This window comes from Paralichthys olivaceus, chromosome 17 (assembly GCF_024713975.1).
Source record: "Paralichthys olivaceus isolate ysfri-2021 chromosome 17, ASM2471397v2, whole genome shotgun sequence".
Lineage (NCBI taxonomy): Eukaryota > Metazoa > Chordata > Actinopteri > Pleuronectiformes > Paralichthyidae > Paralichthys > Paralichthys olivaceus.
Genome location: NC_091109.1, coordinates 12,684,554 through 12,710,555, shown reverse-complemented (window position 1 = coordinate 12,710,555; position 26,002 = coordinate 12,684,554). Strand labels below are relative to the sequence as shown.

At 40.5% G+C, this 26,002-nt stretch overlaps 1 protein-coding gene across 2 annotated transcripts in view; it reads right to left on the bottom strand.

The window, feature by feature from the left end:
• The window catches only part of kcnh2b (potassium voltage-gated channel, subfamily H (eag-related), member 2b), a 202,258-nt gene that overhangs the window by 76,195 nt on the left and 100,061 nt on the right, over positions 1-26,002 (bottom strand). Inside the window, exons 1-5 of one of the 2 annotated variants that reach the window (XM_069512758.1) lie at positions 18,159-18,306; positions 16,528-16,683; positions 15,398-15,611; positions 14,664-14,995; positions 14,368-14,579 (exon numbers count right to left, since the gene is read on the bottom strand). In XM_069512758.1, coding sequence (XP_069368859.1) covers positions 14,368-14,579; positions 14,664-14,995; positions 15,398-15,611; positions 16,528-16,666 — 897 coding nt within the window. In that variant the 5' untranslated portion in view covers positions 16,667-16,683; positions 18,159-18,306. Of the gene's footprint in view, positions 1-14,367; positions 14,580-14,663; positions 14,996-15,397; positions 15,612-16,527; positions 16,684-18,158; positions 18,307-26,002 lie in introns of those variants that run through there. The other variant, XM_069512757.1, reaches the window with a different exon arrangement.

Here is a 26,002-nt window from a genome sequence, read left to right as displayed (position 1 = left end):
ACTGTCTGCATGGACAGTGAGAACTTTACGGATGACAGCACAAGCCTGCAAGATGGAGAGACAGAGCGAGGATAAGGCAGATAGCTCTACAAGGAATCAAAGCAAAACACTACTTCAGAGATATCTTATGCTATTATGTTTAATTTTTTGGGTTCATTATGAAACTGTTGATAGACATAACAGAGGTTATAATCTTTGGGTTAAACTGAGAACCATATACACTTCTGCTACAATATTTTACTCTCCTTTTCACTCTCTCTCAGCCGTTTCTGCCTCTAAATCATATGTGTGCATGTATATGTGCTATGCAAATCTGACAATGTATTAAATTGTGACAGATCACCAGCTGAGATGTAGATACAAACACAGATACACTTTGAGAGTTGGGAGAATTTGCTGCAGACAAAAATCCTAACACTCCTTCGACAGGCTGCAAGAGAAACTTGCAAGGGAAGCAGAAAAGCCTTGACTTTCTGACTAATGTGCCAAACACTAAAATGCCTCTAGTTGTTGTTTAGGGTGGGATGCTTTTTGTTGTTCTGACCACAAGTTATATGCTTTTCTGTTATTTCATGAACAAAACTCCAACTACATTGCAGCCTGTTAAGAAAAGGCTGAGAGAAGGAATAAATTATGAAATATTATTTTATTTGAAGCTAATCCAAAAACACATTTTTGTAGTTCTGTTTTGCCCCTTGGCACTGCTAGCAACATTCAAATATTCAGTTGTGATCTCTTTCCTCTTCTCTTACAGAGAGCACAAGAAATGGGAAGACAGGCGTTGTAAAAGTAACATAGTCTGTAGATGTTTTTGTGTTGTAAATTATTTCTGACACACACACACACACACACACACGTCACAACCCAAGAAATAAAATAACTAAAAACTGCTGAAGCAAAATATTTTTTTCTTAAAGGGAGCTCAACACTTCATAAAGTGGAGGTGACTTAGCTGTCACAGTGATAACAAAATCCTTTTGGTAAACAGCGGGGCAGCATTGAAGTACAATGTCGATATCCTGCGATTACCCCGGAGACATGTCCTCAAGCTGAACTGTCGTCTTCAGTCCGCATGGCTTTGTTCCAGTCCAAAAGTCAGCCCTGCCTGCTTGTCTTCTTGGCCCCTATCCATTTAAAACAGCATTGTCTCCTTGCAGTTGACACAAATCACCTGCAAAACATGTTCCTCCTTTTCCAAACCATTCTGCCTTATGTTGAGGCTTTCAGAGGTCAACATCCCTAGAATATATAGGAAGAGATTTAAAGACAGAACAGATCCTTACCTCAAAATAAGGTCAGAACAGGATGCTCAGTAAGAAGTAAGTGATAAGGAGAAAGCAAGAAGGCAACAGATAAAGAGACAAAGAGAAAACTGACAAAAAATAAGACAAGAGAGAAAGATAAATTAAAAGGAAGTGTGGCAGAGTGAGAAAAAGGTGGAGAGGAAGCGAGTAAATGAGAGCAGAGGAAAAAGAGGAGAGTCTCCCGTGGAGTTCAACTTTTGGAAACTGACTCGGTCTCAGCAGGTGGGTCGGCGAGAATCCCTGGCCAGATTCCAAGCTCCCATGATGCTCTGCAGCAGCTCATGATGGGCCAGACATCACATGACACCCTGTTACAGAGCTGACATGTTGCGTTAGTAGGACACATGGATCGGTTCTCATTGATCTGGCCAGGTGGTGCTGCTGCCTCACACATGCGCACACCTGAGATGAGACGACCCACTCCGCCAATATTCCTGCACGGATTGGTCCGTTTCCCAGTTAGTGAATTTGAGTGCTAAGCAGTTTTCAATTCAGGAAATAACCTAACCTGAATAAGAAACAATAGAAGGTGATTTGTCACTGTAGCGTATCAACCTGGGGAGGCCTGGTTTTTGTGTACATAAACACCATGTGGGGAGTTTGTGTGTATATTTGCCCACAGGCCACAGTTTATTAACCTGATGTGTGTGTGTGTGTGTGTGTTAATGAAGTCATTTGTTAACACACAGATGAACCAGAAACATAGAGAACAGGAGCAGCTCTATGCAAGCTGCACAGGCAGATGGTCGACTCACATGCCAATGAGTGCACGCCTGTATACACACACACACACACACACACACACACACACACACACACACACACAGTCGAAACCAGGCAATATTAGCCACTGTGGCAAAAGAAGAATGGTTAATAAGGGTATTCAGTCGTATTGGACTATTCTACTATAGTATCAACACCAATTGGTGTGAATCCTGTTGGTAACTGAGCAGCTCAAAACATTTAGACCAGATTTAGAACAACACACAGCAAACTTTCAAAGTTGCTCAAAGCAGCATAGTACTATCTTCTAACTACTTCAAATGTTATAATAATGTTATCGGCGTCACATTTTAATATAGGTGGAGGAAATAAACTGAATGTTCTCAAATCAAAAATTCATTCATTAAATCAAACATTTAAAAGATACAAATGTGTGGATGTTAGGCCCCCTTCTAATCTACTCTCAAAATATTACTTTGTTTTAATTTGCAGTTGCAATATATTACCAGTAGGGGGTAGTGCAGCCCCCGCTCTACCACTACTACCAGCCCTCTCTCTTTTTCCTTTGGTTCTTTCTCAAATAGTATAACTTATTATGGAACAGACAGTGCAGACGAAGAAGAAGCCTCAAATTTGAGGTGAATATGTGTATTGCTTTGTGTTTATTGCTTTGTGCATTTATGTGTGTATGTGTATACAGTATGTGAATGTACTATTTGTTTGATATCCCTGGGCACATTACAAAAGTTCTATACTGGGTCGTTGTTGTGTTGAAACATGTCTAGTTGCTGTACTGTTGGTATTTACCATGATATTTCTACAAGGCTCAGGGTCTGGACCACGGTCATGGATAATGACTGGGCTTAAATGGCAGCCTCCGCTTCCATTCCCTGGCGTGAGCCAAGGAGCCGACACCAAGCTAATCTCTGGAGAGGTTCTGCAGTCTCAAGAGGACTGGCTGTCCTGATACTACAGCAGGTAATCAGATTGGTCTGTGTGTGTGTGTGTGTGTGTGTGTATGTGTGTGTGTGTGTGTGTGTGAATGTGAGGGAGACCGAGGAAAGAGATGTGACAGATCGACTCTGCGATTGATTTCCTCGTCACAGTGTTAGTGTTGACCTTATGGGTGATTTAGAAAGTTCACATCCGTGCAAGTGTGCTCATGTTTGCATTTGTGCTCGGGCATGTGTGTAATATGAGTGCTGAATAGGTGAGCCTGGCATATTGTATATAATCCTAGTAAGACTTCCTTAATGAAATTATATCGACTGTGCATTAATTGTGAATTTAAAGAAGAAGAGGGGAACTGTAGTCAGTGCATAAATTAGGAAATAATTTCAGATTATTACATTTAATAAAAATCCAAATCAACAAACAACACAACATGGTGGAGCAAACAGCCTGTTCACACACCTAAACTGCTTCTAATACAGCACAAGTGCTTTTATAGAAATGAGGATTCATAGTGCAAAATAATGGAAACTCGCTTCCGGCTGCACTGGAGGCATGAGCTGTGCTTGTGTGTGTCAGTGACAAAGGACCTGGGTGCCTTCCCTGGTTCACTCCACTGCCTCCTGAGATGAGCTCATTGCTTCGCCCCGCCCAACCCGTACACACCCTTTGATAGATTGGTCCGAGGTGGGACCCTGACTGCCTCACTAAATTCATCTGGATGCAACCATTTCCCCATGTGGGGAACGGGCGAGATCGATTGGGTAAGACATAAAATTGGGTGCATCTCAAGCAAGTTCAAATTGAGACTAATAACAGTTATTTTCAGAGGCTGTCGTTTAAGGAGGTACAAGTAGAGGAATAAGAGAGCTATGCTAATGCATCAGCAAGTTAATGAACAATGACAGGCACATCATACGCATTAGATGTATGAGAATTGATCCATCTTAAGTACAGATTAGTTTCTTATGCTTGAACATATAGGTTTGCATCATTCACAAATACCAAAGCCATGTGCAGTACATTTCTAACCTAGTGGTAGCACTGGAAATTACACTTTCACTAACAGCACAGATCCAATGAGGGGACACTGAGAATGGAGGCTGAAAGCAACACACAACTGCAACCTCCTGATCGTATCACAAAAAAACGTAAGTCATTACAGCAAAAGAGGCTATAACACAAAAACGTGCATATAAGTCATTATTGTAGCTCAGTGGTTGAAGCAAAGGTACATTTTGGTCCCCTGGACATCATAGTACTTCAGTGTGTGTGTGTGTAAAAGTAAAGTTGCATTTAAAATAGCAAAGTGTAGGTACAACACTGTCTGCTGTCTAAATCTGCAGCCTTCCTTGTCAGACAGATGTTTGCACTTCAAAATATAGACAGATCTGCATAATAAGACCTTTATTCACACTAACATGGAGGTTAAGTTAAAAAAAGCAACCAGGTCACACGTAAGCAGGGTAAAAGACGGACTAATCAATAGCTGCTTATTGCCGGGACCTTGAGCTCCTTCTGATTCAATTACCTGCTATGATGAGGAAGGGCAGCCAGGCAGGGAGGCAGGCAGGCCAAGCCCACAGCACTGTGATTAATGGGGCCAGGGCCGAGGAAATGGGTCATACAGACAGAGAGCAGGGGAGGGGGCAAGAGGAGTAAAGAGGGAAGAGAAAAATGATCGGCTGAAGGATAAAATAAAGAAGAGGAAAAGAAAAGACAGAAGGCAATTGCAGGGAGCATATGAAGAGAGAGGACAGTAAAAAGAAAGAGAGAGAAAAATGGGGGAAAAAAAGAGCAGGAGCAGGTGTAACAAGGGAGAATAGATATAGTAAGAATTGTGAAGAAACAAGTCGAGATAAAGAGAGGGACAGAAAGAGTGGGAGAAGGTGTGGGACAGACTGTGTGAACCCGAGTAAACTCTTTCATTTGTCTCACTTTGAACTTTCCCCTCTGTGTGGTCCTCCCTCTTCTGCTTTCTGTCCATCTTACCCTTCTTTTCTACGTTCTCCTTTCTGCGTCATACAGTAATGCCTCTTCTGACACCTGCCATGTGTCAGGAAGTGTCTTTGCTAGTTTCAGACCACAGTGTTTAAATAGCAAAAGCAATTTTACTGCTCGCACTGCTATCTCTTCTTCCACCACTGAAACAGGTTTATCATATTTGACAATCACATAGGCTATGACATATGTATTATGGCGCGTGTGCAATGCAGAACGCCTTGCTTCCATTTCTGCGCCAGTGTTATCAGATTAGAGGTTCCACACTGCCTGCTCGAGGTCTTGCATCATTTCTCTGGGTGCTGCAGAAAAGACAGTCATAATTATCTTTTACCACAGTTTCAATGTGTATCTGTCAAATACGTCACGATATAAGTATTTACAACACTTCCTTCACACTTTTCAAGTAAAGACACTCTAGTGTTTCAGTTGACTGAATCCATTCATTTGTTTTAAAAAAGGTTTTTAGATACACAGCTTCATACATATCGTTTGGTTGAGTACAAAACCCAACTTTTATTCGAGGGAATACAGTGATCATACTAGAAACCTCATGTTGACATGCAGCAGATTCGTGGCACTGCCGTCACGTGCCGCTCAGTGTTGCCCCCGGCGTTATTTAGCCACTGCCACCCACAGGGTTGTGCTCCATGAACAGAAGACAGGGACATGTTTTAATAACTTGTGTGAGTGTGTGTAACAGTTTCTGTTGTCCTGATACTATTGCAAGTAATCAGGTTAGTGTGTGTGTTTGTGTGCATGCGTGTGTGTGCGTGCATGTTGAGGAGAGGTATAACTTCCCAGTAGTGGTAAGAGGCCTTCAGTTAAAGTGCAAAAAGATTGAGAGGGCTTCCTGCCTTAGTGTGATAATTAGAAGTGGATAGATTCAGCGTACACACAAGCGTACACACACTCACAAATGAGAACGCAAGCTTGACTATTAAAAGATGAAGAATGATGACAACAAAAACAATGTATTGCATTGTAATGGGCTGTTATTATTTCTACCAGCCTTCTAGATTATATTACAATGGCAAATGTTTACTCTATATATTATATTATAACAACTGTGTTAGAGCAAGGTCATTTTATTCTGCACTTATCTCCATGTTTTTAATAACTATGAATGCATCACACGTAAAACCTCACTTCATACAAAAGCTGCAAAAATATTAACTTCTACTCTCCACCTGACTTAGATTTCATTGTGATTGTCCTAACTGAAGAGTGTTGTATCCAAGACACAGCGAAATTAGCTTGAAACCAGCTTATGCTATATAGAGCGTTGTAAATGGCTGAATCGATGTCTGTCTGATGTTGTTTGAATGCGGTGGCTCTCGGCAGCAGGAAGGAGGAATGGATTAGTCTGATATAGATCAGCTGCTTGACAATGAGCACATTTGTTAAAAGATCAACGTTATGAAAGTCACCTCTGACACCACACTCCTGTTTCAACATCAGGATTCATGATTTAATTACAAAATCATCAACTGGACAATGTTCAACAGGTTTCAACTGTAGTTTCCTGACACGATGTTTCTAAAACAAGAACTGTGTTAATACATTCTCCCATTTCACCAGAGAGAAGGTTAGAGAGAGTGTTTCTGAATCCCTAGAGTCGTGTAACCAGGTTATTAATTCAACGTCATAATTGTTCACATTCTGATGTATCCAGTGGTATCTTGTTATCTTATGCTGCTTTGTAGGATGATTAATGCTTTATGCAATTAACTTCATCCTATACGCTCCACCTCACACAACAATCTGGGAGCAGGCAAGGATAGAGACAAAAAAAGGAAATGGAGCTAATAGCATTGCAGGTTTAAATGATCTGTTTTTACTGAGGATGTCTGTGAAATAAACAAATAAATAAACCAAAGACCGCCAAAGAAGTTATGTTTGTATCTTTGACTGTCTGTTAGAATTACAACAGTAATTACTGGAAGGATGTAGAATGGGTCAGGGAAGAACAAATTAAATATTGGTACAGATCTTTGTACCTTTAACATTGCGAGATACAGCATTTTTACAAAACATCTCAGAAAAGTCTGAATCTTGATGAAAAAAAAAACAATATATAGAGGGTGTGTGTGCAATTTCGTACAGATCTAATGGATCTAAAGATTGTTTCACAGGGGTGTAGACTTTTCCAGCTACTATACGGTAACAAACAAGCTAGAAACCTGCAAATACCACCAATGTGTAGCTGAGAAATGTAATATGGCCTTAGCTATAAGGCTTGTGATATAGACTGTTGAGCCTTGGCAGAGCCATGTGCTCTACTGAGTGCACTTCTACTTATATCTGAAATTCATACAATTGCCCAACACACCCTGCAGAATCTAGTCCCATGTGAGGACAGTGTTTTAGATACAACTCACTTCGAGATGCTGACAACATGCTTCCTTCTTTCTGGGTCATTGATCCCACATGGAAGGAGCATTCAATCAGTTTGAGGTATTGAGGCAGAGCCACTGAGCCGGCGGCTAAATTACAGTCCTGCAGGTTGAGTGTGTCACATGAATCCAGACTCGACTCTATTCCAGCCTATTTAACTGACAGAGCAAGGCACCGGCAATCCAGCATGTGTGCTTTCTGACCAAAATATCACCATAACGTCTCTTTGGAAACTGCTCCCCAATGACAAAAATCCAATAAATCAAGAGGGAACGGAGCAGAATGAATAAGAAACGATACTTGTTGCAAACAGGAAAAAGGTTGAGCCGTGGAATATAACTGCAGATATCCAAATATCCTATACCGTTTGTCTTCTTTGTGTAAAAGTAATTTCTCTTTGGCGATGAATAAAGTTCATAATATCTGTGGGCAAGAACAGACATAGAGGTTCAAAGTATCCATTATTTTATGTTCTCATTTTTGATTGTAAAATCTACTGCTGCAATTTGGACCCATATCTGGAAGACATGTTTGAAAAATCCAATTCTGTTCTTTTACCTGCAGTCCTGACAGAAATGGAGACACTTCCAAGACAAAAATAGTCAGTTGGCATAAAAGAGCTACCGCCGTGTTATACAAATTGGATGCAGTGACACAAAGAAGGGAAGGAAATTAACACCTGATGTAGCTGAAACCCCACACAGCCTGAAGCAGAATCACAATAATAATAAGCTCAATAAAGCACTCTCCTCTAGGCAGAATGAGTAACACCTCATTTTGGAAATGATCAACCCCTCATTTCTACTAATTTGTGCCACATTTAACGGACACTGCCAGAGGTGCATCTCTCACCAAAACATCCCGTGTCACATTAGAGCCCTGCCGTCCTGGTGCTTTGTCAGCAAAAAAAGAAAAATGTGCTGCTAAAAATACCTTCTTTTGAATCATTCATGTCACATACTATTTAGAAAGCTCATGCATACTCATGACTCTATGCAAATGTGAATTACAGGGCTTTGAATACAAGGGAATTCAATTAATGGGACAACAGGGGCTGCAGTTAGAGTAAACATGAATGAAGCAGGGGATTAGGAACTTTGATCAAAATGTGTATTCCTCAAACAAAGCACAGGTTTAACTGTACAGCTGTCTTCCCCAATGCAACATTTTTTTACAGGACAAGCATCCCATTAATTGAGGAATCTGAAGTAAACAAAGTGGGTTTCCACAAAGTTTTAGAAGCTATAACTTTCCTGACAAATTCGTTCCCAGGATATCCACCTGTAAAATGGTAAATGGTCTGTATTTATAAAGAGTTTCGCAGACCACTCAAAGCACTCCGGCATACAGCATGGGGGTCACTGGGATTGAACCACAACCTTCTCAGTAGTGAGACCACCTATTTCCACCACCAGCCGCCACTTTGTGCATGGAGAGACATTAAATGCTGATGGAGCTGTGAAGTATGCATATGAGAAGCAGTTGTGTCCTCCCTGCAAAGCCATTCCTCAAGAAATATGTTTGGTCATAGACATAAAAATTGCTCTGCTGCCTTAAGCTCAAAATAATAATAATAATCAGGCTACTATTTGTATTCAGGGAAAAACAAACAAGGTTGTAAAACTAATATAACAGAAAGCAATGCCTGTCTGTAAAAGCGATGTTCATTCAACCAACATAAAATGTGCACAGATCAGGATGTAGGAACAGTTTGCAGAAACATCTCATGAAATATATTCAAGTTTCCAGAAAGTTTCCATAGCTGCTTGAGGCACTGTACAGGAGAGACCACCCCGAATTGTACTCAGTGTTCACTAACACACACAAACAAACTTATATATTATGCACTTCCCCATCACAGTGGAGGATGCATACAGTGTACAAACACACACACGCACACACACACACACACACACACACACACACACACACACACACACACACACACACACACACACACGCGCCTTCTCCACAGGGATCTGCTCTCATCCCAGTAAAGGCCAGCTCATTAAAGAAATATACACAACCTACATTCTGTTTAATGTAAGTCTATAATGACAGAACAAGAGTTCCCTGATAAGAGGCTCATTACATTTACCCTGTATGAAGACCATATATTCTCCAACGTCAGTAGCAGTAGTTTCAAATGGCAAAAAAATGTAAGATACACTATATGATAATGAATAAACATTTGAAGATTTATGTGGGTGTTTGCTTTGATGAGATTTACGTGTATTACGTGCCTCTCTCTCCATCTGTTCCTCTTGGACCTTTTGTAATGTTTCATGTTTTATTTATAGCATTTATAGCAATATACCTGTTGTGATTATGGTTGATTTGCTTCCTTTACTTGTGTGTTTTTCCCACATTGGTGATTACTTCCATGCATGTCTCATTGGCCTATCCTCAAGTATTCAGTCTCCGTTTGAACCCCACTCTTTCTCATTTTCTGCTCCTGATTTTGCCTGTAAGTTGTTTTTTTTTCCTTTATTAAAGTTCTGTGTCAGCAGCCTGGTGTCTGTGTTTGGGTCCTAACTGCTTCAAGTAAAGCTGTGACAGCCTCAGCAGGGAGAGGAAAGGAATGGCTCAGAGAATCTAACCAAATAAATCACTTTAATTAAGACTATTTTTTGCCAACCCATTCTCAATTTCTCCACCAGCGTGCTCAGCATTAAACTTGGGAGACTGTCATCTCATTTTTCTCTCTCAACTTTTTGTGTTGGTAAAACACTTTGGAGAACATATTTTGGGACTATTTATAAGCTGCTTAATTGTGGCTGAATCTTGTCAAAGTATCAAAATGAATGTGTCTCCTGTTCTGTTTCTAATTTGGAGATGAACCCTTTGTCTCATTGCACAGTCCCCAAAGACAAAGTGGACAACCAGAGTGTCTTTCCAGAATATGCCAGTTTGACTTCTTTCTTTTATTATTAAAGAAAACAACAAAGCATTAAATTAGGTGAGTGGATATGATAGATGAGCAGAACTCAGGACAACCAGCTGTAAACAACATTCTTATTCTTAAAACCCTTGAGGAAATGTGAAAATACATCATAGTGAATAATATGAAATTATGATCATTGTGTTTCTGTAATTAATGATGACTGGAAATTTAATTTGCACAATAGCCCAATTTTTATATATTTTGTGATTACATCACTGGAGAAATAAGGTAAGGTGAAGAGGAAAATTCTAATTATGGAGAGTCATTTGCATAAATAACAATGTACAGCAATGATTAATAATTACTGAATATCAAGATATGTAAAGTAGTTGCATTTGTAATTCTACAACTATTCAATTGGAAGTAAGTTCAAATCAAGTAAGGAAAAAAAAAGAAGTCTTTTAAACCATCAGTCACTAACTGATAAAAGTTGTTTACATGGCAAAGCTTTAAAATCTTGAAAACGTCACTAAGATGGCTCTCGTATCAGCATAATAATAAAGTAGTGAAATCATCTCGTTTTATCTTGTAGGCGATGTTTGCATCCGTTTCTTCCGCTCTGCAGCGCAAACATTTTTGATACAGCAAAACACCAGCCTTTGGATGACTTTGCAACAAACTCAAAACTTAAAATGCAATCAGCCCAAACACAAACTGCAAACTTCTAACACTGGCTGCAGTCGCGCTCTTGTAATTTGAAGAAGATGGAGACAGATCCTACCGCATTGCTGTTGGGTGCTGTGCATGCCATCAAATTTCGCCATTGGATTTCACTGTGAGGTTGGATGTGAGTTTGCTTGAGTGGAGAGGCAGCGTGTGTGTGTGTGTGTGTGTGTGTGTGAGACCCAGTATAAGTGAGCGTCAGAGTGTAGTGAGTTTGATTCACTGTGCATGTATGTACATGTGGCATGCAAGTGGAATGCCATGTGAGTCAGGAATATTGAATGAGAACTGTGATGGCTGAGTGTGTAGCTAATCAAGTGTCCCTGGTCATGAGGCAGCGGAGGAGGCCAAAACCAACCTGTTCAGAGCAGGAACAGTGCAGTGGACTCATTTGAAATGAGAGAGGGAATATCCATATGTTCTTGTTCAGAGTGTCAGATGTTTTATGGAACACTTAAATTATTCAGCCCGACTTGCCTTTCAACATCTTCCTCCCTGCACGTCTGAGGAGATGCTGAGGCCTGCTGTCACACTACATGATGTGCTGCTGCTATCTTCAGGCCTGAGCTGGTAATGCAAGTGCTGTTTCAGGCTCCAAGTTTAACCATAGAGCTCAGCTGGAGGTATAGTGGAATATTTATCATACTATAGTTCGAGCTACAGTGATCATGGAAATCAGTTAGCTCAGTGAAAATAAACTATATATATATTTAGAGAGAGAGAGAGAGAGAGTTTATATAGACAGAGACTCGACTGAATCTGTATGGGACTCAACATTAATGTAATGTTGTTATGGATTCACTTCTACACTTCTGTCTTTGATCTGTTTTTCCTATTCCCACCTTTTGATTTCTACTTTAAGAAGAATCCGAAATATATTATATGTTACGAAATAGTGGTTACACACAAAATGGGTGTGGGTGATGTACAGTGAAAATGCATGTTGTGTTGTTCCATTCCTTCAACAGCTCGATATAAATAGTCCACAGCATGTGGAGACACAGCTGGTGTAGGTTCCTCCATCTGCACTACAATATAAGTATAATACACAGTATGAGTTAAGCACATGCATACATATACACATAAGTACACGCTGAGGGTTATGGTTTGACCTTGCCAGCTGCACCTCACAGCATGATTGCATTGGGTTTATATTGTGTTGCATCATCAACTTTGGATTATTCTCTGTTGATGTTCCCGTTCTGACTCAGAGGACAGCATGACAATATGATAAGAACAGATCATTTATGTTCCTCTTTAGTAACTCCATGAAGACTACAGCCCTGAGAGAGATTAACGTAATCTTCCCTGCATGTTGTTCATCTCTCATGGGTTCCAACGTTAAACTTTAAATATAAAACAAAACAACTTTTCATTGCATGCCTGATGGTCCACTAGGAGGAGACTAAATAATGGCTAAAATGAGTTCACAGCCTGACCCACACTGGATTTCTGGGGTCGATGTAGATTTTAGGGAGTAAAAAAATTCCTATACTCCAATAAATGTTATATACAGTATGATGTGCACGTTTTGCTCTATATTTTTTCCCCCTAATTTTACAGACTTCAATTTAGCTACGGGCTAAATGTGGTACAAACCATCTTTTCTTGTTGTTTGAGATTACAATTTTTCTGTTTTTCATATTGACACACAGGTTCATCTGTGATAATATTTATATTGGTGAAAAATGGATATTTGAAATACAATTATAAGACATAAAAAAATCCAAAACTCAGAATTTATGCTGTGACAAATTCCAGATCCTTTCTGATAAAGAGAGTTAGAAATCATCACTTATTTTGGAATAGGGAAGCTAATAACACCAAGTGACTCCCATTAATGAGGGGCTGTTATACAGTGCCACTGTGACATGTCATACTTGTTAGATGGCTGAAAGTTTATGGCAGATTTCTCGACAGTTTGTCATCATTGTTATATGAAACAAACAAGTGTTATGGGCTTCAAATAAAGGCAGGCAGCTGACTAATGAGATATCAAATTGGCAATCACTATGAGAAGTTGCTGATTAATAGACACGCATGGACACACTGACTGAGTGGGTAAGAGACGTAAGACACTTTGGAAAGAAAGACAGACTAAAGGTGGCGATAGAATAACTGACACAAACTAAATAACATAAATAGATTTCTTTTTGCCCTGCTCTCAGCGCTCTGAAAAAGGCAGAATAATGCTCTGTGATGGAGTGTCCCGACGTGAAAACCTTCCTCATAAAGCCACATGGTTTGTGTGGCCATCTCCATCTATGAATGACGTCCAGAAAGAGGTTTTCATTTTTACTTGACAGTTGAATGTGGTTTTTGTCGCCTCATCTGTGTCTCCTCAGCTGAGTTCCTCTGACAAATGCTTATTTTTAGCACATTTGGGGAAAAAACCCACAGGAGGTGGATTCAAAGAAAAATCATTTTTCAACATGAAATTCTTACCCTCAAAGAAAACTCACAGCGCACATGTGTGGAATCATAGTTTATGTTTCTCATTTCTGTCAACTAAAAATATCCCCTGCTCCTGCATTGTTTGCACTTTACTGTATATTTTATTCCACAGAACCCAAATGGAAGCAGCTACAGGGAGTGCCACTGTGCACAGTGTTCCTGCAACCAGGAGTTGACACTGTATGACAGAACACACACAGAGAGGAGAAGAAGCTTTTTTTGAGAGCAATTAGCTGCTCTGACAGTGGAGAGAAATGGAAGTTGGAGAACACACACTTTCGAGTGTGCACAGATGAAAGCTTTGCCTCATATCACAACCTTTTCTATTGCTGCATAAGTCACTTGCTGGTAACAACACTACCTTCTATCATCATCTCACCAGAACTTAATCAAATTCATGCTCACTCACTTAAACTGAGACCATTTTCTCCACAGGAAGACTACAACTAATCAAAGTAGATTTCAGAGCAGAATTAATCATGTTGACTTAGTTGCATATCTGTCTGAGATACATGAAATGTAAAAGGCCCTGTATATTCAAGTACTGTATATTTACATCAGGAGCAGGTCCTCTCTACGGTAGCTGCCATGTTTTTTTTAACAGTAGCATTGAATGGTAAAACGAAACACCTTTTCAATTTTGTGTTGACTGAAGGCTACCACAGGTTCTCTTTAATGTTTGGAAGAGGACGGTGAGGTGAGGGGTATTCAGCTGCAACATGCAACTTGACCACTAGATGTCACTACATTCTACACACTGAACCTTTAATTTCCCAAGTTCAGCATGCACTAAACTGCAGCTGAGAATAAAAAACAAATCTGACCACAAAGAGCATAAGATTTATCCAGACAACCCTCAGCCATACAAATAACACAAGCGCAGCCTCTCTCTCTGCACCACACACACTCCACACTTGAACTGTGTCCTACCTGTGTGACTTTCTCTGTGACGTGGTGCGTCCGGTCAATGAGTTTGCAGGGAGCTATGATGTCCATCTCCCCCGTGGGCAGGGCGATGAGTGGGTCAGGTTTGAAATCCACAAAGTTGAGGGTGATCTGGGGGATTTTGGAGATGGTTCGGTACCGCATGAGGTCCGAGTCTGACGTGGAGTTCAGTATGTTGGATTTACTGTTTACTGCACCTGCAAACACACACAAGGTAAATGTCAAATTATCAAAGCAAGTAACAGAAGAGTTGCTCTGTTTTTCTGCCCGCACTCTCTCACCCGTGCTGCTGCTGCCCGGCCGGATACTGGCTCTCCGGTTCTTTCTTTCCCAGTCAGTCCTCATGGCCTCGATCTCGTCTACAGAGGATGCGCGACGCATGCTGTGGAAGCTTTCTCGCGAGCGGCTATGTGACAAGGAGCAGTTGGAGCCTGAGGCGTCCGGGTTGAGGCTGAGGCGGTGATGGGGCGCTACGCAGGGTGATGACTGGGTCAGGGGACCCACCAGGTGGGTTCCGTGTGGAGGATGTGGAGGATGGGGTACAGTAGGCTTAGAGCCCAGTAAAGTGCGCTTGTCCTCCCGACTGTCTTCTGGCCAACTTTGCAGGGCTAACCTAGGAAACAGAAAAGAGAGAGAGTATGATCGGGATGCTGAGTGTCTCTTCAGCCCCCAAAAAAACCTTCAATGCAGCTATGTTGTATTTTGACCTCACTCTTTGGGGGTGGAGGCAAGAAGATATCCTTGCACGAATCATTTAACTTTCTAAATGAAGTTTTACTCAAAATAAATTTAGGTTGATAGTTAATGAGCCTGAGAAAGTCGTCAAATGTTAAAAAAAGATTCAACACCTATGTCGGACTTGAGTGAGAATCTCACTGGAAAGTTGCTCTACATCACCATGCTGAAAAGATGCAGCATAAATGCATTAACACTTTATAGGACTGTTGAGAATCAGTAAAGAAAGAAAAACATTGCAAATCATCAGTAACTGAAATAACACACGTCCTTGGCATACCTGCTTCCACTGATTTGCTCTTGGTGGTCCGGTGGTAAGTGGGGTATGGGCAGGAACTCCCCCAGGCCTAAGGACTCGGGACTGTGGTGGTCTGAGTGCAATGACAGAGGTGTGGCAGTGGGGATGCGACCGGTCTCAGGGTCGTCCAGAGACGCTTTGCTGTTGGACAGGGAGCGCAGCAGGGGAAGACGCAGCTTGAAGCCTCGCGGACGACCTGGTGGCGAGGCGTATGAGAAGGTGAAGGAAAAGACTAATATTATGATTGAATGAAACATGTAAAAGAAAGAAAGAGGAAGAGAGGGGATGTAAATGGTTTTCTAGGTAGTGGACGTGATGCTAGGAGTGGGAGAGATATTTGAAGTGGATCATGCTGAGCCTAATAGATTTTTAAAAATACAGCTTCAAAAACAATCTACTGGAATCTGGGACAGTCACATTGATTAGATTTTGGTTTTATCCACAAAGTGAAAAAAAGAGAATTTGGCTGAGAGAGAGTTCAAAATGATCGTCCTACTTCAGACACTGTTCCCCTGGGTTATATCGCTGGAACATTAAAGTGCACAGACAGAACATGAAAATCAGTATTTTGTAAAAGTCAATCCCACACAAATACCCAGGATTCATTGGAGCAAAATTACTTAGCACAGATCAGTAATACCTGTATAAAACCTGTAAGTCTCTTCGAAATGAATGAACAAATCCCAGTAAATGAAAATCATGTTTGTCACCCCTCACTCACTAAACATATTAACTTCTCTTCAGCTAATGATTTTATTTCAGGTAGTCTGTGCATCTACCCTGCTCATAATTACTCCTTCATTGATAGTGACTGCCACTTATAGTGCTATTTTATATTTGTGCAAACGCTATGTGTTTTTCTTTTACTGTACTCTCGTGACATAAAATGGAATAAAAATGCTGAGTAAATGCTATATAAAATAAACTTACTAAAACAATTACTTACTTATTGATTTTTTAAGCTACTCTTAAGCACTTTTTTTCTTTAAATGAATAACTTGCCCAACTTAAACTATAAATTATAAATGAGAGCAGGGAAAAGGGTTAAACAAGAATGAAGAAAACAGATATCCACTGTCTATACTCAGAGAAAAACATCAGTCAGTAGTTACCGGTGACGAGCCAGGTAGGCAGGCGGTGGTTAAGCTCCTCTTTGTGGTCTAGAAATGTCTCGTCAGTCATGACCTCAAAGTTGAGGATGAACATGATCACCACACCATCCTCGTTCTTGACTGGCACCACATCCACCATACACAGGAAGCACTGACCTGTGCGGGGAGGAGAGAAAGATAAAGCTCAGCCAAACTTGTTGAATCTGATTGGGGGGGCTTTACTACTTAAGCTGGAGTGAATATGGTTTTAGAGTTGAGTCGTCAGGTTATTGGATGTGACAGGCCTGGACAGCATCAGAGTTGACTCTTTATATGCAACACAATCATTTTAATGAGCAGGGGAAATTCTACATAATCAATCTGCAAGCAGAACAAATCATGTGCATTCTGAGTGGTCACAGATGCAGCCGTGCAGGTCCCACTCTGACTGTGGGCATATCTATATACACGAATTACACAGGCCCACTTTCACACAAACACTTTTTCATTCTCTCCCCTTATTAAATGTGCATCTGTGCTTAATCAGCTCTGACACACTCTTTCATACGAGGCCGGGCACGTTCACTAATCTGCCACGAGAGCTAAAACAGCTAAGTAAGCGTGAAATTAAACTACATGTGACAGTAAGTGGCTGGGAGTTTTCTACCAGGTTTACAGGCTGAATACACTGCAGATAGACTCGAGGAGTAAGCTGTTACTCTGGTTTGGACCCTTCAGAGCAGCAAAATACACACACACACACATGCCCATATGTGTGTGTCAGTTAAAGAACACATCCCACATCAATTTTCACCTATCATCATGGTTGTTACACACACACACACACATTGAGACATGACCAAGCCATTGTTGTTTTAATTTAAAGATATTCTAGACATAGAAAAACCTGCAGAAGCAGATGAATCAAAGGCGATGCTGCTAAGGGAAACAATCTAATTACAACTCAAAGTTGTATTTTTCTTCTTTATTATATATAACTTTATATAAGATTTTTTTAAATATATATATAAAGTGCCACAACAAATTTACGACTTAAAAAGTATATCTCTTCTCTATATCGAGATACCGAAACCTCCAGTAAATGCATACTTGCCAGTCAACAAGTCACAACAATAAAAACAATGTTTACAGAAATCACCAAAAGTACGTAAGTACAATAAATTATGGGTAAATAATAAAATAGATTTGCACCACATCAACACACCATCTTCACATGTTTAAATAGAGCTCCATGTATGTGACGTAAGAATTAACAGAGAGCAATTTGATTATAGTTGCATTCTCAAATATAAGACAGAAAATGAATTCAAAACGATCTCTGAAGTGTCCAGCAGCCACATTCTCTTGTTACACTTCATTTTGATCCAATCGAATGTGTCTCTCTTGCTCCTTCTCTTCACTGTCCTAATAAAAACAACTTTATAAAACCAAGCATTTAAAATAAAATACACCCAGTTTGCAAAGTCAAAATAAAGACTCATGATGTGCATCAGCTTTTAGAGAATTTAAGAAAACAAATTTGACATAATCACTGTTAGTATTTGTTTATTCTATACTCAGATGTGTTGGCCGCTGTGATGTTTCTCTCATATTTCTCAACATACCTGGCTTCAGTTCGTCCTGTCTCTTACCTGGAAAGTAATGGTCAGTGACCAGTTCAACAAATGGCAGCCACAGCAGTTTCGTCAGTGCGCAGCACTTTTACCCAGCAACTTATGTTGTACAACGCTACGTACAGTATGTCTCCTGCATGCATGCCTTACTCACCCACCCGCCCGCCTGTCATTCATGTCACATCACCACTGGTGAGTGGGCTGAAATCCGATTGGACAACAACATAATCCCAACACAGGAGGGGGAAAAATATGAAACACGGGGAAAACTAAGGGATTACACCATCTGGCCATATCTGAGTGTGTTTGTGTGCGCGTGTGTAGGTAGAACATTCATTCATGAGTTACTTTCCTTATGAGCTATGAGACTGCACTTGCTTCATCGGAAGGTGTTGCTGCATCGCGTCTAAAGCTGCTGTACAAAGCTCTGCAGCACTGAGCACAGCAGCAACACTATTTGTTTCCAAATGATAAGATGTAGTCACAGGAGCATTAAAGAAGAACCATACGAATGTGCAATAAAATAAAGATTGTGACAAAGGAAGGTAAACAGGTATTTTAAGAGCAAAGCTGAAATAATAAAATAGTGTAGATTATATTAATGTCTGATTCTGACCATTTCTGATTCTGATCACTGTCACATGAACTGTTATCAGAAACAGATTTCAGTCACAATCACTCCCTCTTTTATGTTTGATTCTACGTCTCTAGATTGAGCATGGCATATGTATTTACAGGAGAACTTGTCCGAGAAACACCATATTATAGAGTTTGAACCACTGAGCAAACCATTTAACCTGCAAGTTGTTGTGTCTCTGTTGAGACCCAAAGCACAGTCATGTACTGATTGTTTGTGGATGACAGATGGGACTTGCACAGACGCACAACATTATAACACACACTGCAATGCAGGATTACATGTCAACAAAAGAGGATCTAACCTCTGTTCATTGTTCTTAATAGTAATACATTACAAGTATTCACTGTTAATTCTTGAATCTAGAACGTGCATTTGTAATGTTTCCCTTTAAATACACACAATGCATCATAACCTCATATGCATGAATGTATACAGTAGATGGAGGCATGAGCTCACTGTGCGGTGCATGTAAGTGTTCAAGGACATGAAAACACGTGAACACACATCAGTGTACACATGGGTTTATCCGTGCATGTGCGTGAGTGTCCCGAATTTGGCAGAGTGGTGGAGGTCGAGTGATGAGCTTACATATTTCAGGGACATTAGACCTTCATGTTGTTGACCATCCTACCGTCTCTGCCTCCTGTAGAAGATTTCCTCAGAGAGCATCTGAAATGAATTGAGCTCTGAGGTTAACAGGGCAAATGCCTTTTCATCTAAATGCTCCTTCTGGATGTTTTCCAATTCAGAGTGTACCAGCAGATAATCTGATTCAGCGTTGCTGATTTACAAAGCTCTGGGAGATTATCACAATGCGCTAAACACATCCAAAAAAAGCACAGAGTGCAAACTTCACATGGTGGGGTGGGCATGGTCGAGTGACAGTAACAGTAACAGTTTGTAAAACAAGACCAAACAGTTTTAAGGACTATTTACAATGGATCACTGGTCAAAATGGGACAACATGTGCACCTCAAAGTGGTTCTGTGTGGAGGCAATTGGGGAAGTGAGAAACTAGAACCTTGCATCAGTTGTCAGGCTGGATTGTGGGTAACGTTTTATGCTAAAAAAAACATTTCCAAATGATATTAAGATTTTGTTTTAAAAGTTAAAAATGTATTAATCATTTCTAAAGATTAGATTACTTTTAGTTTGCCCTGTTATTTTCTAATGAAGGATCACAATGTTTTAGATCTGAATGTAACCGGTTGGTAACAAGGAAATAATAATTTTTAAATAATTATCCAATCACTGTTGTGTACGCATCTTACACAGGTGTTAAATTGATTGAAGTAGTCCTCCCCTCCCTTTCTGATTAAATAGCACTGTATTACAGGCCCATGTTATGATTCTGGCAGGTCCAGGGTGTGCGTCAGTGGTGCGAGGCGCCGGGCTCGGCGAGCGCAGAGCTATTCGATGCTACTTTAGGGGTCTTGAGAATTTATGGACAGCCGAGCTAACCCCTTTTTGTTGGTTTATTAAATTGCCTGATGTCATGCCTAAATTCACGAGTGTATTAACCCCAGGTATTATTTCTGTTGTAGATGAAATACTGCCACTTTTGTAAGTTGCTATTTATGTAATGTGAACAGATGCATTAAAAGCACAGAGTTGTTGAGTGGAGGTAACCCTCAGGCATTTGTGACCACTTGTCCTGCAATAGCTCTTGTTGTTTTGACCTCAACTTAATACTTAGTGTATGCTTCTCTAGAAGGTTTTTATTTTTCCAGCTGTGTATATCTGTATTGAAATATCTATTTTTATAGAAAAGGAATAATTAAGAAGTGTTGTAAAAACGTCTGACCAAATAAAAATGTTATATTTTATAATTTAAACACACGTCTCTGTATTCATTTGTTGACAGACCTATGTATTTATGGGGAACCCTCTTAAAGAGATCAGTATAATTGTAGGGATCAATCAGGTTTATTCTGGTAGTATTTCGGTTAGATAAGGTATCATTAAAATAGTCACTGATGTAAGTGCAGAATTTAAAGTGTATACAGCTGTTTTATCTGTTTATGGTCAGTGCAACAGGCTGGAGGATGATCTGAGTTCAAATTTGTCATTTCTCTTTTTCTCGACACTTGAAAAGTTCCAAGGCCCAGATGCTGGGCTGATATCTCTGAAGGATTCTATCAAAGACAGACCATTTTATTACTAAAATATTTCATCGATACACAGCATGTATTCAGCAGCCTGAAGACCAGAATCATTGAGCACGTTACTAACTCTGTGCTGAAGGCTGCAAGCAATAACATGGGTGACCTTTTCATACTTGTTCACTTGTTTTAAACAGTGACTATACTTGTCCAATAAAATGTAATTTCTCATGGGTTACTCAAGACTGAAAAAGGGATTTTGACTTATTGAAAATGTGCAAATATTAACCTTGCAAATACAGCTCCAGCTTAAAAGAGGAGGTGGGATACTGCTGCTGCTGCTGCTGCTGCTGTTAGAGTTGATCCTGGCCAGCTGTAAAACTTTCACTGAAGTTTGCCAAATTGGGCTTTTCTGAGTAACCTGTACCAACAAATGTATCAGTGGTAGTCTGATTTCCCTAAAGAAGTCATTAACGTTTCATCTAAACTTTAAGATCCTATAGATAAAATGCTATTGTATTTGCCAACAATACATGCTTTGATCTCTGTCCCAGTTTTCTTCCTCTGACTGAGAATAAGTCTCTTAAGAGGATTTGTGTTCATCTACTTAGTTGTCAAGAATAGTAGCATATGTCCCTGTCAAAAGACATTTCAAAATATATTCACTGCTTCTCAAGGCAGGGCTTTTGATTCTTTATAGTGTTCTAGGTAAGTTAGAGAAATCGATTCATCGAAAGACAGAGTATTTCGCAGTGCCCAGAACAAGAATGGTAATTAAAAGGTCGGATAGAAGGTGAGTATTCCACGTCTGTTTCGATTACAGGTTTCTCATCTGCTGCTCCAGTCAGTGCTTCAAAACTCGGTCTGCTGGTGATTTAAAAAATTGACTGACCCTTCCCTTTCTCCCGGTAATAGATGGTTGTGGATTCTGCAGCTATGCATGCCTCTCTGACTGGCCTCAATGCACACTTGGAATTTACTATTTACCCGGAGGGTCTCGTAGCTAGGTACCAACATTGTATCTAGACACTGCACCACAGAGGAAAGTCAGCCCCAATGGCATTTACTTGTGATTGTGTACTTAAAACCACAAATATATCTATTGATATAAAAACTTAAAACATTAGATATGTGTATAACATTGGACCTTTTGGATTCACATGAATTAAGTCATATTTGATACGTTAAACAACACAAATCTGTGACCTAACCCTTGAAACTATTTCTCTTTTTAAGTTATAACAACTCACTGCTGAACACAAGCATAACATTCAAAGATGTGTTTGTTGATAAGTGCAGGGAACAAAGAGGAATCCCTTGGTGTAAAGACAAATTGTAACTCAATAATGAAAAGCAGTCCATTTTAAGGTGCGTGACTGTGTATTGAACTCTCACACATTGAACAGTGCATATTACTGCGAGGGGTAAAACAAACCACCACTCCCACTCAGAGGCCAAGCCCACTGCTGTTCGATCACTGGACATTGATTAGTTGAATTGTCCACTTGTTACATTGCGTCTCTGTGCCATGGGAAATCCCAGGATTTGGGTGAGAGAGTCTTGGGCCATGGGTGATGAGACAAAGGATCCAATTCCATCGGAGGCTCCTCCTGTGAGCTCATGGAGAACCACAGTGTGCACTGTGAGTTTCTGTGTGGTGTGAAAAGATCCACCTCTGCTCTTCCTAACCAGGTCCACAACATCTGGGCAAAGGACTCAACTCCAGTTGGAATCTGTAATATTGACATCCTTGTAACATCAAGTCGACAGCTTGGTTCTGCTTGCCGAGGACACATGGCTCTGACTGACCATAGGTTGTTTGTGCTCAATACCACACCTTTGTCCCTACACAGAGTTTCAGCACCAGGAGCACTGTGGACAGCTCCCGTAATGAGGTGGCAGCTCCAGTCATTTTAGTGACGTATTTGGTTGAAGCACAGACAACTGAACCATCTCATGTGGTTTCTCATGAAACTCAAAGCGACCACCACATGACGGGCTGACATAATTCCAAGCAGGTGCATGACAGACAAAGATGTCACTGCTGGAGCGATGCAAGTGCCTCTGACCTCACGGGCGACAGCTTCACTTTAAAACTAACTGAATCCGGCTGCACACCCAGATACATTTGTGGGAGGGCAGTGGTTAGTAGTTAATGGCGAAACCCAGCAGTGTCTGGTGTCTCAGCTTAGCTCCATTGTGTTGAGGGCTGCGGTCAGGTTCTCCAGATAAAACAGAATGAAGCCTCACCTGCGCAACGGCTCCACACTAATAATTTGGAGAATGTGCGCAGAGCAAGAGAATAACTGAAGGGTAAACAGTTGTATTGAATCTGACCCCTCTGAAAGAGAAACAGCCAGTTTCTGTATATATATATATATATATATACAATATATTAGACAGTCAAACTCTGTTTACACTCTCTGTTGTGTAAGAGACTTTACTTCACAAATTACATTCTGACCAGAACAAGGTCAAACGCTCATCGACAATCACAACCTCATTTGCTTCCAGAAGAAAAAAACTAAAAGGGAACAAGAAAACTTAAGATAGGAAAAAGTTTTTACTGCTCCTATTGGTTTTCAAATTGTCGTAGCTCATGGTTAATGTCCATCACAGACCAAGGTGTGTGTGTGTGTGTGTGTGTGTGTGTGTGTGTATTTGCGTGATGTTGGAGGATAAGAATGTGAGTCGTCTTTCTTCTCAGGTGCTCTGTTCTGTTTCACACACACGGACAAAGTGACAGACGGGAATGGAAGAGGCAGAGAGACTCATTCATAGACACACTCCTCCAATTCATCACTTTGGCAAAAAAACAAGTAACTAGGGAAAAAGTTCAGACCTTCATTTCCACGGATCCGCTGAGACAGCTTTAAATATTCTACAGACGGACTGGCTGCAGGCCAGCTGGCAGAGCTTGTTATGTTTCAGGCAGCAATCAGAGGCAGAGAAACATTTTTGTATCGCAAACACTCAGGCCAAGATGAAAACCACACTTGCATAATTGCCTCAAAGTGTCATTCATCAAAAGCAAAATATAAGCACACAGATTAATAAATGATTGCTCTCAATGGATGAGCATAACAAGATCTCGACACCGTCATCACGGGCGTGACCTGCTCATTTACAATCAATCTTAAAACCAGAAGTGTCAGGAGTAACTCATGCACACACACTTTGCTCAAGTGACCTTGAAAATTTGTATTTTCATGAATCAGTGACTAAGTGATGTTAAAGTGATAATTTCTTTTGACTCTCTTGCCATGGACAGGACTCACAGGGGCAGTCTTCACTTTCACATACAGCACTTTTCCAGTCTTATCTACCACTCGGTGCACTCTACAGTACACGTTGCAATCACCCATTCACATAGCACTCCTAAAAGCTTTATCACACCTTCTATACACTCTCAAAACAGGCACCAGGGGCAACTTGGAGTTCAGTAGTTTACCCAAGGACACTTTGGAATGTTGACTGGAGGAGCCGGGAATCAAACCACCGACCTTTTGGTAAGTGAACAACCTTCTCTACTTACTGAGTTATTTGTCTGTCTACATATCCACAATCAACTACAGACAATACATTTTGTGAAATACTCCACAGTTAACAGTATAATGAATAGTCAATAATTTCAAACATAGCCTGCAAGAAAGGTCTGGATCAAAAGCTCTTTTCTCTATAGGAAAGTGATTTCCTTGTCCACAATGACAGGGTGGATGGAAAAACACAGTCATTTAAATGAGCATGGTAATAGGAAACCCCTTGTGGTTGTATGTCACCATGTTTCATAAAAAACAAGTCCTAGAGATACAATAGATAAAATGGAAACGCAACATCAAAGCCCTGATGTCCTGTCGGCTCCAGGGACGCTAATTTGTATCTGTCTCTGACCTCTCCGTGATGGAGCAATAGGAAAGAGGATTTCCTCCTGGAGGTGCTGAGTAATTAGTTTGGATTTATCAGTGAGCAACTATCTGTGCCCTGTGTCATTCTCACAGGGGAACCACGGCCGTCATCATAAGTGATGTCCTACTGAGAGACGAGGTCAGCTACTGTATGTGCTGCTTTAGAAAGGTACAGCATCTGTGTATTAATCGCCATGTAGCTGACACCAGTATGCAAGATATGTAGAGATAAATACATTATATCCACAGGACTTATTCAAATTAACGTATTTTCTCAGTGTGATTTCCTCTATTGTCATAGTTAGAAGGTTAGAGCACAATTAAGTGGTAGATCAAACTAAAGTATGATACTTATAATGGTATCAGTTGAAGGGTGAAGGTGCAAATTAGATTCAAATAAAAAAAAGGAACCTTGGTTAAAGGTACGATTGTGAACAGAATAAATTATATGCGAGACAGGGTTAAACAAATATACTTTGAAAGACGAAGTGCTATTATTACCATCTGTGTTGCAGAACACTGTGTATGAAATTAAATGTTCCACACTGTGTGTGATGCTGAAGTTATGTATGAAGTTACTTTCTTTTGCACCACAGGTCCTGAAGGTTGTATTAGATTTTAAAGATTGACGACAGTGTGGACTCTTGTGTGTGAGCCAGCAGGGTTTAATTGTGTTTGACGATGCTGTAGATATGACGGTAACTGTTTAATATGATGTAAATCCATTAACCCACTATAGAGGGGTCCTTTTAATTAATGACCTTGTCATACCTCAGCTTTTTGTCTGCAGGCTGCAATCTTCCTGAAATGTTCTAATCTGGGCACACCGTTGAAAACTAGTCCTAGTACTCCACTAGGTGGCAGAACACAACAACTTTGCCCTTCGTCTTCCTTTGAGGTAATTTGCACAGTGGCAATAGCAACTATATGCACACACACACACACACACACACACACAAACGGAAAAAGAGAGAGGTGGCATTAATCTGGCTATACGACTCCACAGCACAGAGCCTCATTCAGGTGTGCTGCTCTGACAGGGCCGGCTGACAGAATGAAAAAATACATGGGTGCATTCGCGCTCAAGTTCATGTGTTATATTGGTGTTGTAACCCGCACCTGTCCCTCTGATCTCAGCTGTCTTCTTATAAGAGATGTAACACCGCTCCATCTTTCCACACTGATAAGCCACACATGCACCACAGCCACACTAAT